Source organism: Lissotriton helveticus, chromosome 11 (assembly GCF_964261635.1).
Source record: "Lissotriton helveticus chromosome 11, aLisHel1.1, whole genome shotgun sequence".
Lineage (NCBI taxonomy): Eukaryota > Metazoa > Chordata > Amphibia > Caudata > Salamandridae > Lissotriton > Lissotriton helveticus.
Window position 1 is genome coordinate 54,312,756 of NC_136072.1, and position 14,037 is coordinate 54,326,792.

At 53.5% G+C, this 14,037-nt stretch overlaps 1 protein-coding gene across 1 annotated transcript in view; it reads left to right on the forward strand.

Annotated features, from left to right (window-relative positions):
* PRSS56 (serine protease 56) overlaps positions 1-14,037 on the forward strand; it is a 61,771-nt gene that overhangs the window by 7,045 nt on the left and 40,689 nt on the right. The window contains exon 4 of the mRNA XM_078666068.1: positions 8,847-9,033. Coding sequence (XP_078522194.1) covers positions 8,847-9,033 — 187 coding nt within the window. The remainder of the gene's footprint in view (positions 1-8,846; positions 9,034-14,037) is intronic.

The window sequence follows — 14,037 nt, forward strand, 5'->3', positions numbered from 1 at the left end:
GAGAGGAGAGGAGGGGAGAAAGGAGAGGACGAGGGAGAAAGAGGCCTGGATCAGGATTGAAGAAGAATATTGGTTAGTAATGGGAAACATCCTTTACAACGCAACTTTTACCACGCAGTGCTTTTACATCGCAACTTTTACAACGCAAACCATTACAACGCATTGCGCTGGGGGGCGCTCTAGGATAGGGAATAGATTTAAATTACTATCCAACACCTTCCCTACTATCCACGGGGACTGGAGTTGGAATAGTAAATTAAACTATTCACTATCCAGCACCCCAAAGCGCTATGCGTTGTAAAGACATGCTTTGTAAAACTTGCGATGTAAAAGCATGCGTGGTAAAAGCATGCGTTGTAATGTCATACATCCGTTAGTAATCCAAGCAACTGTAGTGGCACAGGACAAAGCAAGAGCTCACACCACACTATGAACAGACACCACACCGCTGGATTCTAATAACAAGTTCTTTATATAAGCAATAAACGAAGGAAGCACTCTTATATACACCGTGGTCGAGGGACCACAAAGTCCTGGAGGATTCGGGAAGGAGGAAGCGGGACAGTCTTTTAGTCTCTGGGTCAGTACGAGGCGTACCCTACGCACAGCTCTCAATCCTCGAGCCGGGGGACACGGGAGGATGGTCGTACTGGCTGCTTCGCCTCCGTCGTGTCGGCGCGGTCGTGATGGTGGTCTCGATGGTCCAGCCGGACCAGAGCACTCCTCAAGCCGCGACGAGGTCAGCATGGCTCGATCTGGAGAAGTTCGTGAGGAGCCGCGACAGCGTCAGCAGGGCTCGGATGGTCTTGGAGAGGTCGAGCCGCGACAGCGTCAGCAGGGCTCCGATGGTTACAGTTCAGCTTGAGCCGCGACAGCGTCAGCAGGGCTCCGATGGTTACAGTTCAGCTTGAGCCGCGACAGCGTCAGCAGGGCTCCGATGGTTACAGTTCAGCTTGAGCCGCGACAGCGTCAGCAGGGCTCCGATGGTTACAGTTCAGCTTGGGCCGCGACAGCGTCAGCAGGGCTCCGATGGTTACAGTTCAGCTTGAGCCGCGACAGCGTCAGCAGGGCTCCGATGGTTACAGTTCAGCTTGAGCCGCGACAGCGTCAGCAGGGCTCCGATGGTTCAGTTCAGCTTGGGCCGCGACAGCGTCAGCCGGGGTCCGAGGTTCCAGATGAGTTTGTCTTAGGGTCAGCCGCGATCAGATCAGCAAGCTTCAGGTCCAAGATACAACTGCCCGCTAGTTGTCGGGCGGGCCCAGTTATAGTCCTTTTGCTCTTTGATCTCCGGACCTTCGCAGGCGGAGGTCTCCTGCCCGGGGGGCTGGTCGTTGGCGGGGTCCGGCGGTTGGCTCTTTGATCCCTTTGAAAGCTGGGCCCGGGAATTCCCAGACGCCCAGCGGGTCTGGAGCCAGCCCTTGGGGAGGCAAGAGGGGTGATCGAAACTGGCCCATAGGGGAGGGCCAAAGGTGTGACAGATACCGGCCCCTCAGGGGGGGCTGGAGGTGCCATCGAAACTCCCTTGCTTATCTCACTCGGGGAGCCCTTTACCCCCCATCCGGGACTGGCGCGCCTTTGGAGTCTGGGTTTCGCTGGGGCCGGGGTCACGCTAGGCCCAGGGAGACAGGGATCTCGGGAAGGGAAAATGGCGTCCGGGCCTTGTGGGGCATGCATGGTTAGGCGCTCGGAGCCGGGCGTGGAGCGGGAAAGGCAGGCCTGGTCAAGGTTCTCGGGGGATCTAGGTTTACTTGGAGTAGGGCGACCAGGCTCGGGGTGCAGGCTACACTAATGGGGAGGCTGCACAGGGGACTCGGGGTACAGGCCTACACTCACAGGGTGTGGAGGGACAGGGGCGAACCACGCCACGAGGCCGGGTCCAACACGCGTCCCCCCCAGCTGAAGGCGGGGAGAACTACCCCTCCTCTTGGGGGTTCTCTTCGCTGAGGCGGAAGAATCTGGACAGGCCGTCTGCGTTGGCGTGGTCAGAACCAGTCCGGTGCTCCACAGTGAAGTCCATCCCCTGGAGGGAGATGGACCAGCGCAGCAATTTGGGATTTTCCCCTCTCATCTGCATTAGCCACCGGAGAGGTCGGTGGTCGGTCTGGACCCGGAAGTGAGTACCGAACAGGTAGGGCCTCAGCTTCTTCAGGGCCCAAACCACCGCGAAGGCCTCCCGCTCGATGGTGCTCCACCTTTGTTCTCGAGGGAGTAGCCTCCGGCTAATGAATGCCACTGGCTGATCCAGGCCATTCTCGTTCAACTGGGACAGAACGGCTCCGATGCCATGCTCGGACGCGTCCGTCTGGACTACAAACTCTCGGGAGTAGTCGGGGGCCTGTAGGATGGGGGCGGTGCACATGGCGTCTTTCAACGTTTCGAACGCCTCTTGGCAGGTGGGGGTCCAGCTGACTTTCTTCGGCTGGTTTTTGGAGGTTAACTCCGTGAGGGGGGCTACGATGCTGCCGTACCCCTTGATGAACCGGCAGTAGTACCCCGTGAGCCCTAGAAACGCCCGCACTTCCGTCTGGGTCATGGGGGCCTCCCAGGCCACGATGGCATCGATCTTGGGCTGGAGGGGGGCTACGAGGCCGCTTCCGACCTGGTGCCCGAGGTAGACTACGGACCCTTGTCCGATCTGGCACTTGCTCGCCTTAATGGTGAGACCAGCCCTTCTCAGGGCCGTCAGCACCGCCCAGAGGTGCTGGAGGTGCTCGGGCCAGTGGGTACTGTACACTGCGATATCGTCCAGATAGGCAGCGCTGAACTCTTCCAACCCAGCCAGTACCTGGTTCACCAGTCTCTGGAAGGTGGCGGGGGCGTTCTTCATCCCAAAGGGCATCACCCGGAAATGGTAGTGACCATCCGGGGTGAAAAAATCAGATCTTTCCTTAGCTCCCTCGGTGAGGGCGATCTGCCAGTATCCACTGGTCAGGTCGAACGTGCTTAGGAAGCGAGCAGCCCCGAGGCGTTCAATAAGCTCGTCGGCCCGGGGCATGGGGTGCGCATCGGTTCTGGTGACTGCGTTGAGCCCGCGGTAGTCAACGCAGAACCTCAGCTCGGGAACAGCGCCTGGAGCGGCCGCCTTCGGAACCAGGACCACGGGGCTAGCCCATGGGCTGTCAGAGGCTTCGACCACCCCGAGAGCTAACATCTTTGATACCTCGGCCTTGATGCAGGCCCGGACTCTGTCAGGGACGCGGTAGGCTCTGTGCCGTACCGGGGGGCTGTCCCCGGTGTCCACGTCGTGGACGCACCAGTTGGTGACGCCGGGGGTGAGGGAGAAGAGGTCCGAGAACTGTCCCAACAACTGGCGACAGTCCTCGCGCTGCTCGGGAGAGAGGGAGGAGGAGAGACTCACCCCCTCTACGGAGCCATCTTTTTCTTTCACGCACAGGAGGTCGGGGAGAGGCTCCATTTCTTCTTCTTCTCCATCGTCCGTGGCGAGGAGCAAGCTCAACTCGGACCGGGCGAAGTGGGGCTTGAGGCGGTTCACGTGAAGGACCCGCAAGGGGTTCCTTGGGGACTCTACATCAATGAGGTAGGTCACCTGACTCTTACGTTCCACCACCTTGAAGGGCCCTGTCCACTTGTCTTGCAGGGCACAGGGCTCCACGGGGGCCATCACCCAGACCTGTTGTCCGGGCTGAAACTCGACCAGAGTGGCATTCTGGTCATACCACCATTTCATTTCTTCTTGACTGGCCTCGAGGTTTGCCTCGGCCAGTTCTCTGAACTTCCTCGTCTGGTTCCGGAGGGCCAGAATGTATCGAAACACATCGGGAGGGGGCTCTGGAGCCGCCGTCTCCCACCCTTCCTTGACCAGGCTGAGGGGCCCCCTGACGGGGTGCCCGTAAAGGAGTTCGAAGGGGCTGAACCCCAGGGATTTCTGGGGTACTTCGCGGTATGCGAAGAGGAGACAGGGAAGGAGGACGTCCCACTTACGCCTCAGGGGCTCTTTGAGACCCATGATCATTCCTTTGAGGGTCCGGTTGAATCGCTCCACCAGACCGTTACCCTGGGGGTGATATGGGGTGGTAAATTTGTACGTCACTCCACATTGTTGCCACAGGGACTTCATGTATTTCGAGATGAAGTTGGCCCCTCGGTCGCTGACGACTTCTCGGGGGAATCCCACCCGGGAGAAGATGGCCATGAGGGCCCGGCCCACTACGGGGGCAGTCACCGTTCGGAGGGGAATGGCTTCGGGGTAGCGGGTGGCATGGTCCACCAAGACAAGGATAAAATGGTGCCCCAGGGAGGTCCGGGGGTCGAGGGGGCCCACGATGTCGATTCCCACCCTTTCAAAGGGGGTACTGACCACGGGGAAGGGTTGGAGGGGGGGCCTTGCGCTTCCCTCTGCTCTTTCCGCTGGACTGACACGTGGGGCAGGACTTACAGTGGGCCTCCACATCGGAGCGCATGCCCAGCCAGTAAAAGTGGGTGACTAGGCGGTGATATGTTTTGTCTTGACCCAAGTGTCCCGCCAGGGGCACATCGTGGGCCAGGTTCAGGAGAAAGCCACGGAAGCGTAGGGGTACCACCAGCACTCGGGCTGACCCTAGCTCGGCAGACTTTTGCTCGCTGTACAAGAGGCCGTTTTCCCAATAGACAAAGTGGGAGCCGGACTGGTCACCGGCGGCCTGGGCGGCGGCCTACTGCCGCGGCCCAACCAAGGACGGACAGGAGGTCTGTTCTAGGCAGAATTCTTCTCGGGACGGTCCTCCTTCCTGGCGCCACTGGGCCAGCTCGGGAAGGTCGTCCAGGCTCGGGGTCGGTTCGACGCCAGGGCCGAGGGGACCTGCGTCGGGGGGGAAACTCTCTCCGGGGAACAGCTCAGGGGTCTCAGACGGTTCAGGGACCTCGGGGTCCTCGGGGGTCGCCGGTGCCGCCTCTAAGGTCGCCCCTTCGGGGGTGGCCCTTCGGGTGGTCATCGACCGGGTACTCACACAGGCCCACTCGGGCAGGCCCACCATCTCCAAGTGGGTCCTTTTCTCAACCCGCTGCCATGGGGAGCTCTCTAGATCGTTGCCGAGCAGGCAGTCCACGGGCATGTCTGAGCGGACCGCCACTCGTAACTCTCCGGAGACGCCCCCCCATTCGAACGGGACTTGAGCTATCCGGCAGGTGCGGACGGAGTTATCTGCTGCGATCACCCTGCAGGAGATGTGGGGAACAATCTGGGCTTCGGTGACGAGGTGCCGTTTGACGGCGGTGATACTGGCCCCAGTGTCTCGGAGCGCCCCTATGTGATGGCCATTGACAGTCACCTGCTGTCGGTATTTCTCTGTGTTGTCTGGTAGGGGGGCTCCTGGGACCATCTCCCTATCACCCAGGGAGACTAACATCATGGCTGCGGGGTCAGCTCCCTCGAACTCCTCTTCCTCCTCCTCTTCTAGGGCTACTGAGGTGATGTGGCGCACTGGGGGCCCGGCAGCGGCAGGCTTCTTGAACAAAGGGCAGCGGGGGTCATTGGCATAGTGCCCGGGTTGCTGGCAATGGAAGCAGGCTTGGCTGACTCGGGGCCCTGGCTTAGCTGGGGGGAACCCTGCGCGCGCTGTGGGAGGCGATGTGCCAGGCTGGTTTCTGGGGGGGCTGCGCGAGGACCCTCCCTGGGATCCCCTCTGTCTATTCTGATTCCCCCCTCCCCTTGGGCGGGAAGGTCCCTGTTCATTTCGGCCAGAGTCTCCCCCGGGCCCCCGGGGTACTCTGGTGCTCCCCCAGCGATCGGCCTCGACGGACAGTTTCCGTGGGTCAGCCAACTTGCTGTCCAGGAGGTGCTGTCGGAGTTCCACAAAGCAATTCAGGGACAAATGTTCATAAGCAATGAGGTCGATGAGTCCCTCGAAGGTGGATACTTTGCTGCCCTTGATCCACCCTTCCAGGGCCCGGCTGTAGAAATTGACATATTCTACCCATGTGGTGCCGGGGATCTTCTTGCATTCTCGGAAGCGTTGGCGGTACATTTCTGGGGTGAGCCCGTACCTTGTGAGGAGGGCCTCTTTCATGTGGCTGTAGGAGGTCTGCTCGGCAGACGGTAGGTCAAGTAGGGTGTCTCTCCCCTCACTCAGGAATCGCCCCCATAGCCCGGCTCCCCAATCCTTCTGCGGAACTCGGTGGGATGTCATGGCGACCTCGTAGGCCTTGAACCATTGCTGGATATCATTGTTTTTGTAATATTCCTTGACCACATCCTTGGGGATGTGGACCTTGGGTTCCACCGGGGGAACGGACTCTCGGGTCGCTGCTGTTCGGTTGTCTTCGTTCCGGGCCTTTAGTTCCATTTCCAATATGCTGCGCTTGTGCTCCAGCTGGAGCTTCTTTCCGTCATGTTCTCGCTGGAGTTTCTTCTCCTCCAGTTCTCTCTGGAGCTTTTTCTCCTCCAGTTCTCCTTGCAGCCGTAGCTGCTCGATGGCTAGCTTTTTCTCGGCCAGCTTGAGATCTACCTCCATCTTCAAACGGGCTAGTTCTAGCTCGTGGCTTCGGTTGCGTTCTCGGTCTGTCATCTCTTCTCGAGATAGACCTCTCTCTGTGCTGTGAGTCCGCGTCGGGGACTCTGCTCTTTCTTGCTCTGGGGCGTGGTTTTCGATCCGGGGTGCTCCCCCTCCATCGGCTTCTGTCGGTGCTGGAGGTTGGGCTCCGGTCTCCTCCAGGCTGTTAGAGCTTGTTGAAAGTCCTCTTTGGTGTTTAGTCCCGTTGTCAGTATTTGGCGATTTATGCAAAACTGCTTCAGCTGCCGGTGTGTATATTCTCCCAGAAGTTCCATCTGGAAGGTGGTTTCGTCGTTTGTGATGCTCGTGGTTGCTCTTCGTTCGGGTAGTGTGTCAGTGCTGTACGATCCCTAGACGTAGGTTCTTATCGCGACGCTGCCACCAATGTTGGAAGGGGCGCACTCAGAGGGCCAGGTTATGCTCACCCAGTCCTCCCAAGACCCACCTCTTCCACAGAACTTGCCGAGTCTTGATTGTGAGGTCCTCACCGGGGAGGACTTCGAGTCTAGGATCGTACACACTGAGCTCACACCACACTATGAACAGACACCACACCGCTGGATTCTAATAACAAGTTCTTTATATAAGCAATAAACGAAGGAAGCACTCTTATATACACCGTGGTCGAGGGACCACAAAGTCCTGGAGGATTCGGGAAGGGGGAAGCGGGACAGTCTTTTAGTCTCTGGGTCAGTACGAGGCGTACCCTACGCACAGCTCTCAATCCTCGAGCCGGGGGATACGGGAGGATGGTTGTACTGGCTGCTTCGCCTCCGTCGTGTCGGCGCGGTCGTGATGGTGGTCTCGATGGTCCAGCCGGACCAGAGCACTCCTCAAGCCGCGACGAGGTCAGCATGGCTCGATCTGGAGAAGTTCGTGAGGAGCCGCGACAGCGTCAGCAGGGCTCGGATGGTCTTGGAGAGGTCGAGCCGCGACAGCGTCAGCAGGGCTCCGATGGTTACAGTTCAGCTTGAGCCGCCTCAGCGTCAGCAGGGCTCCGATGGTTACAGTTCAGCTTGAGCCGCGACAGCGTCAGCAGGGCTCCGATGGTTACAGTTCAGCTTGAGCCGCGACAGCGTCAGCAGGGCTCCGATGGTTACAGTTCAGCTTGGGCCGCGACAGCGTCAGCAGGGCTCCGATGGTTACAGTTCAGCTTGAGCCGCGACAGCGTCAGCAGGGCTCCGATGGTTACAGTTCAGCTTGAGCCGCGACAGCGTCAGCAGGGCTCCGATGGTTCAGTTCAGCTTGGGCCGCGACAGCGTCAGCCGGGCTCCGAGGTTCCAGATGAGTTCGTCTTAGGGTCAGCCGCGATCAGATCAGCAAGCTTCAGGTCCAAGATACAACTGCCCGCTAGTTGTCGGGCGGGCCCAGTTATAGTCCTTTTGCTCTTTGATCTCCGGACCTTCGCAGGCGGAGGTCTCCTGCCCGGGGGGCTGGTCGTTGGTGGGGTCCGGCGGTTGGCTCTTTGATCCCTTTGAAAGATGGGCCCGGGAATTCCCAGACGCCCAGCGGGTCTGGAGCCAGCCCTTGGGGAGGCCAGAGGGGTGATCGAAACTGGCCCATAGGGGAGGGCCAAAGGTGTGACAGATACCGGCCCCTCAGGGGGGGCTGGAGATGCCATCGAAACTCCCTGGCTTATCTCACTCGGGGAGCCCTTTACCCCCCATCCGGGACTGGCGCGCCTTTGGAGTCTGGGTTTCGCTGGGGCCGGGGTCACGCTAGGCCCAGGGAGACAACGATCTCGGGAAGGGAAAATGGCGTCCGGGCCTTGTGGGGCATGCATGGTTAGGCGCTCGGAGCCGGGCGTGGAGCGGGAAAGGCAAGCCTGGTCAAGGTTCTTGGGGGATCTAGGTTTACTTGGAGTAGGGCGACCAGGCTCGGGGTGCAGGCTACACTAATGGGGAGGCTGCACAGGGGACTCGGGGTACAGGCCTACACTCACAGGGTGTGGAGGGACAGGGGCGAACCACGCCACGAGGCCGGGTCCAACACTTTTGTTTCAGTTAAACTTATGTTTTGTTCCTAACTTTAACTGAGACACTCAGACAGAGACAGATCAGTGAAACTTAAGACCAAAACATAAGTTTAACTGAGACAAAAGTCTAACTTTACTATTCGTAAATGCCCTTTGTGAATACAGAAAAGCGTAAAGTTTGACTTTCGTCTCAGTTTACCCTTCTGAATCGTGCCCATAGTGTTTGCACTTTTTCTGTGTTGTGTCAAAATAATCATGAATGACTAAAAGTCACTTAAGAAAAGCAGAAATTAATGAATTATTGTTGAGGAGAAAGAAAGATATTCGCCTTGCATGTCGCACTACAGAATTGTTTCTAAGAGTCTTTCTTCTTTTTTCCGCAGGGAGCTGTGGTCGACGGCTTGCTCCTGCCAATGCCACGGCCGTGAAGGGCAGGATCGTGGGCGGCACAGCAGCGGGCCCTGGGGCGTGGCCCTGGCTGGTGGCCATACGCCTCAACGGGGAACTGATGTGCGGTGGGGTGTTGGTGGGCCAGACCTGGGTGCTGACGGCTGCGCACTGCTTCTCAGGGTGAGTTCAACAGCGGCCATTTTAAACTGTGTTGGGCGGGTGGATCTCTGCTCATCAATGTAACGCACACTAGATTAACATGGACTCATGAGATATAGGTAACAAAGGTCAATATTACTCTAAAGCTGATAGGGGAAAAGTAGGCCAACTGTTGCCGTTGCGGAGTGGGTATGTGCAAACAAAATCAGATGTAACTTTTTCCTTTGCTTGTGACTCCAGTTGAGCTGGACTTGTCCAGTGAGACCAATGAGTGAGGTGTAGGAAGGTGAAATTGTTCTTTAAATAATAAGGGCACAGAATATGATTACAGTGGAACTCTTAGCAGCGCTACTGGAATTATGCGGCAGGGGAGGATCAAATTATGCAGCAGGGTTGAGTAAATTATGCAGCAAGAAAAGGCAAATTATGCGGCATATTTTGTGCTAGAATTACTTCATTATTTAGTCATTTTTGAACGCGTTAACACTGTCTGAGCAATAGTTGAACCTCATTAGTACCAGTTTAATAACCAAAGATAGCAATAAGTTACACAAAGGTGACCAGTCAACCTTTGCACAGGTCCTTCCACTGGGTGGCAACACAAGTCATTTTGTTTTATCCAACTTTTGAACCCTTTGAGGTAGAAAAAACTTTTTTTGTTTCCAAAATCTGCAGATTACCTGGAAGATGATGAATTATGTAGAAAATGCAGCAAAACTATAATTATATGAAAGTAGCAGCAGCTGCGCAATCGTATAATTCCTGTGGCCCTAACTATAAGATATGATGCAGAGCCTCTTTACGTGCATTGAAATGAAAGCCACGGTGCCTTAAAGACTGCAATCATACTGACTTGCCACAAAAACAGTAGTCGTGCTTCTGTATTGGGGGCATGCCCGCATGATGGCAATGGTTCTGACCTTACTGCGACATTCAATCTTAATGGCAATTGTGCTTTTACATACTGGCAGTGATTAATTTGTGAAAAAATAAGTGCAGAGGTCCTTGTCAGTAGGCTACTGCTGCTTGCACCACACATTGCTCCTGCCAGCTCTGCCAATGACAGTACCAACACAACTACTAACTATTACACTCCTTGAAGTGTATCAATTCAGACTATTCCAGCCCCCTAGGATTTAAGAATGGCTTGGGGGCAGGTATTAGTCAGTTTAGAGGTATATTGAAATGACAAAGAACTGTTGTTGTGCTGGTCTCTAAATTAAATAAACATCGCCATCATGTGGCAGACCATTTTAAGCGCCAGTTTAGACTATTAGGTGCCTATGCTGAGCACAGGACACCTCCTGTCTGGCAAAAAGGAGGAAAGGGCAGGCAGCAAATTTTTCTATTTCATCAAGAATTAATTTCCATGACAGTAAAAGCTGCCATCTCAGTGGAAGTGTTTGTTATTATCCTTCCATAATAAAGATCCGCTCATAAATGTGTTAAATTCTGGTAACTTACTGTAGCCTAACCGATTAATCATTTTATTCAGATACACATACTTACTTACCTATGCCGGCTGCCCCTACTGGGTGTAGGCCAGAAACCAGTACTCTCAATCTTCCCTGTCCAGTGTTTTTCTTTCAATCTGACTCCAGGTGTAACCCATCTTCTTTCAGTCAGCCTCAATGCAACAGTTCGTACTTAACCCGTACGCTACTTCTGTTGACCAACAGCCGTCGCGAGCACTACCTCCGTAGTGCTGTGCAAGTCTGTTAGCTGACGCGGCCCTGCCCGCTTAATAGAACTCTTCGCACCGGCACGGAATGTTCGAAGCAGCAAACGGGTTGATGTGCTGAGATACAGATACACAGATTCGTCAATATTGTTCATGCTGGCACATGGCACTTCGTGTCCACCCTCATTATATGGCCACCAGGCACTATGTGTCTACACTAGGATATGCCCCCAGCAACAATGTCAGAATATTTGGTTGCCTTAATCCTACACATTTCAACACCTGGGTATGCAAGATTTATGGTTCTTAGCTGGGTGTGGAAAGCACCTAATGGCATGCATATCAAATTCACGTCGATTCCAACATTCCACATTGTGGCGCTGTGTGCGATGCAACACCCACACTTAAGTTAAAAACCCTGGGTTGATTTGGAGTTATACAAGTCTAATGATTTATCGGCACTTGCGTGGAGTAAATAATTCCGAAACACAGAATAACACACTCGAGATACTCACTGTCAACATCACCAACGTAACAAGAATCTGTTCTACTGTGAATGAACTATGGCTGTGGTACAAACGCACAGGTGAGTTCATTCTCAGAACCCCCCACCTCAAGCAATGTCTGCAAACATCTGGTTTACAGTTCTACACATCAGTGTGCCTGTTTGGGAGCCTAAAGATTTCCCAGTATTCTGCATCTCCACCGAACCACTGTCGCCATCTCACTGATGACAGAAAAACCATGGGCCATATTATAAAGGACACGCGTTAAATATCGCAAATTGCGCTTAGCGCGTTTTTCACTATCGCCCTCTATCGCTGAATTACATCGCGGTGATAGCTGCATATTAGCAATGCTTTGCTAACAGGCGAAGTACAATCCAGCGATAGACTGCGATAATGATCATTAGCGTGTGAAATCCAGCGATGATTTCACAGCGCTAATGAAAAGCTTGGTAATAGGGGAGTGTGTACTTAACCATACAATCCACCTCCCATAGGCAATAATGCTAAGTCAGGTTTTATTCAGGCGTTAGAATCATGCGATAATGGGGGTTTAGGGCGCCTTTTATCATCGCTTCGCTGTTCAGGGGCAGCATTGGTAATACCACGATGTTGGTTTTGCGATCATTTCACATGTTGTCCTAGGAGGGAACGCCTACTTTGCATCTTATTAGCGATATCTATCGCTGTCATGAAATGCTTTGCAGATTCAGCCGCTAACATGCGCTAATGCATGTTAGTGACGCCTTGCTAATATTGAGATAATAAACTCGCTGCTTTTTCGGCGCTATGTGCCGAAAACACGGCGATATATCTCTTGATTATATGCCCCTAGGTCTATATAAATTAAACAGTCCAAATAGGCTGTGAATGATTATTTCAGCCGTCTCGCAAACCAGAACTCCTTGCACAGTTTAGTGATTGAAGTTCGTTGTCCTGTACTACCCCCTAGAGGATCTAATAAGAACTTCATGTAGCTATGCGGACGTCCGACCAAAGTTAAACTGAGTCTTGAAAGGGGAGCAAAACTTTCAGGCTTTAGGGCAGTGTGACTGATAGTGCTGCACTGGGCGCTGACTTCAGAGGGAGGGCGCTGTGTTTAGCAATAACTTAAGATTTAAAAGCAACTGCTCCATAGTTCCTTGTGTGTCCATGTTTCAAACAGTAATACAAATGTCAAGATATCTCTTGTGATTAAATGTTCCTGCTAGCCAGCGAGCTCAAAGTTTTGCCTAATAGCAGTTTTGACTCGCCACGAAGTAGCGCAGAGGGTTAATATGCCAGCTGCAAAGAACAGATCTGTATTTGATCTAAGTAGATTAGTAAAGCCAGCCTTCACCAGAGCCTTAAAGCGAATGAAATGTATGTGAGAGAGGGGCTATGGAGATATGAGAAGCACTTTTGCGGGTCGTAGTGAAGGAATCCGAGGAGGAGGTCATGGGGGGCAGGGGGGGGGGAGTGGTGGCTAGAATATACTATCGCCCTCGGCGCCGCCAGCGCTAAAGCTGGCCCTGTTTACTTGCCACTAGCCATCCCTACATCACAGTTCTCACATTTGGCACATACTCACAAATACTGAAGAGGGACAGGCGTTCAGGCAATCCTGCCAAGGTCAGAACTGTTGGCCACTGGACTTTTAACCCGGAAGAAGGGCCTATTAGTATTTGTTTTTAACTTCTTTTATAGAAACCTTTACATTGAAGCGTGTTACAATATGTGCAATTATAATATTCAAAAACACCAGATTCAAAAAGGAAAAGCGTAAGACATATTTTTTTAAATAGCAGTAATGGATTGGTTAAATTACTGAGGGTGTAAAAGTGCCTGTTTACAACCCTTCTAAATTGCTTTGCAACCCCTATTATTCGGTGTAAACGATCAAACAGGTGATAATTTTAAAAGTCGAATGATTTTAGCTTTTGACTGTCCTCTTAGAGTTCATGCAAAGGCTATCTGCGTTATCTGGCTGCAGTAAAATATGTTTCCTAATAACAGGCTAGACTACTCCTTGAGGTAGCCAAGAAACACCACAGCTGCCAAACAGATCCATGTCCGGTCCTCTCTGATACCTTCACCCAGGCCCATTGATTTATCTGAAAGTAAATTGCATTCTGGGGCATGTAGTCACACCAAATGTAGTCAAAATAGGAATAGGCGCAAAAAGCTAAACTTGCAAAGTGCTCTTAAAAGTCAAGAGTGGCTGAAGGTATCACACGTTACATGAGCCCACTTCGCAGTTACGAACATCACCCTCAGAAAAACACCACAGGGCAGATTTACAAGCCCCTTGCGTCACTTTTGCACCACCGTTTCATCACATTTGTGCTACCATTGCATCACTTTTGTGACACAGCGGTGGTGTAAAAGTTGCGGTCCATTTACAACAAGACGCATCTCGAGGGATGCGTCACGTTGTAAAGCCCTGCATGACAATATACCTGCGTCAAGTATAATGTATGCAGGGTAGGCGTTCCCACACAGGAAAGCCTCGTAAAAGTGACGCAGTGAAATCTACAAGATTTCACTGCGTGACTTTTAGGACGCCACTGCGTCAAAACCTTGCGCCTGCTTGTAGCAGGCGTAAGGAGTGACGCAGTGTATTTGGGAATAGGCCGCAATGCACATTGCTGGAGTTGCATCGTGCTTGCGACACGACTCCAACAATGCGTGACTTTTCCGTCAACAGATGCATCAGAATTTCTGACGCATCTGTCAATCCTTGTGCCATGGAGCGCCGTATTGTAAATACGGCGCATCCATGGTGATGCAAGGGTTTTCCATAGTGAAGCAGGGAAAGGGACGCATTTCTACAGATGTGTCACTTTCTTGTAAATCTGC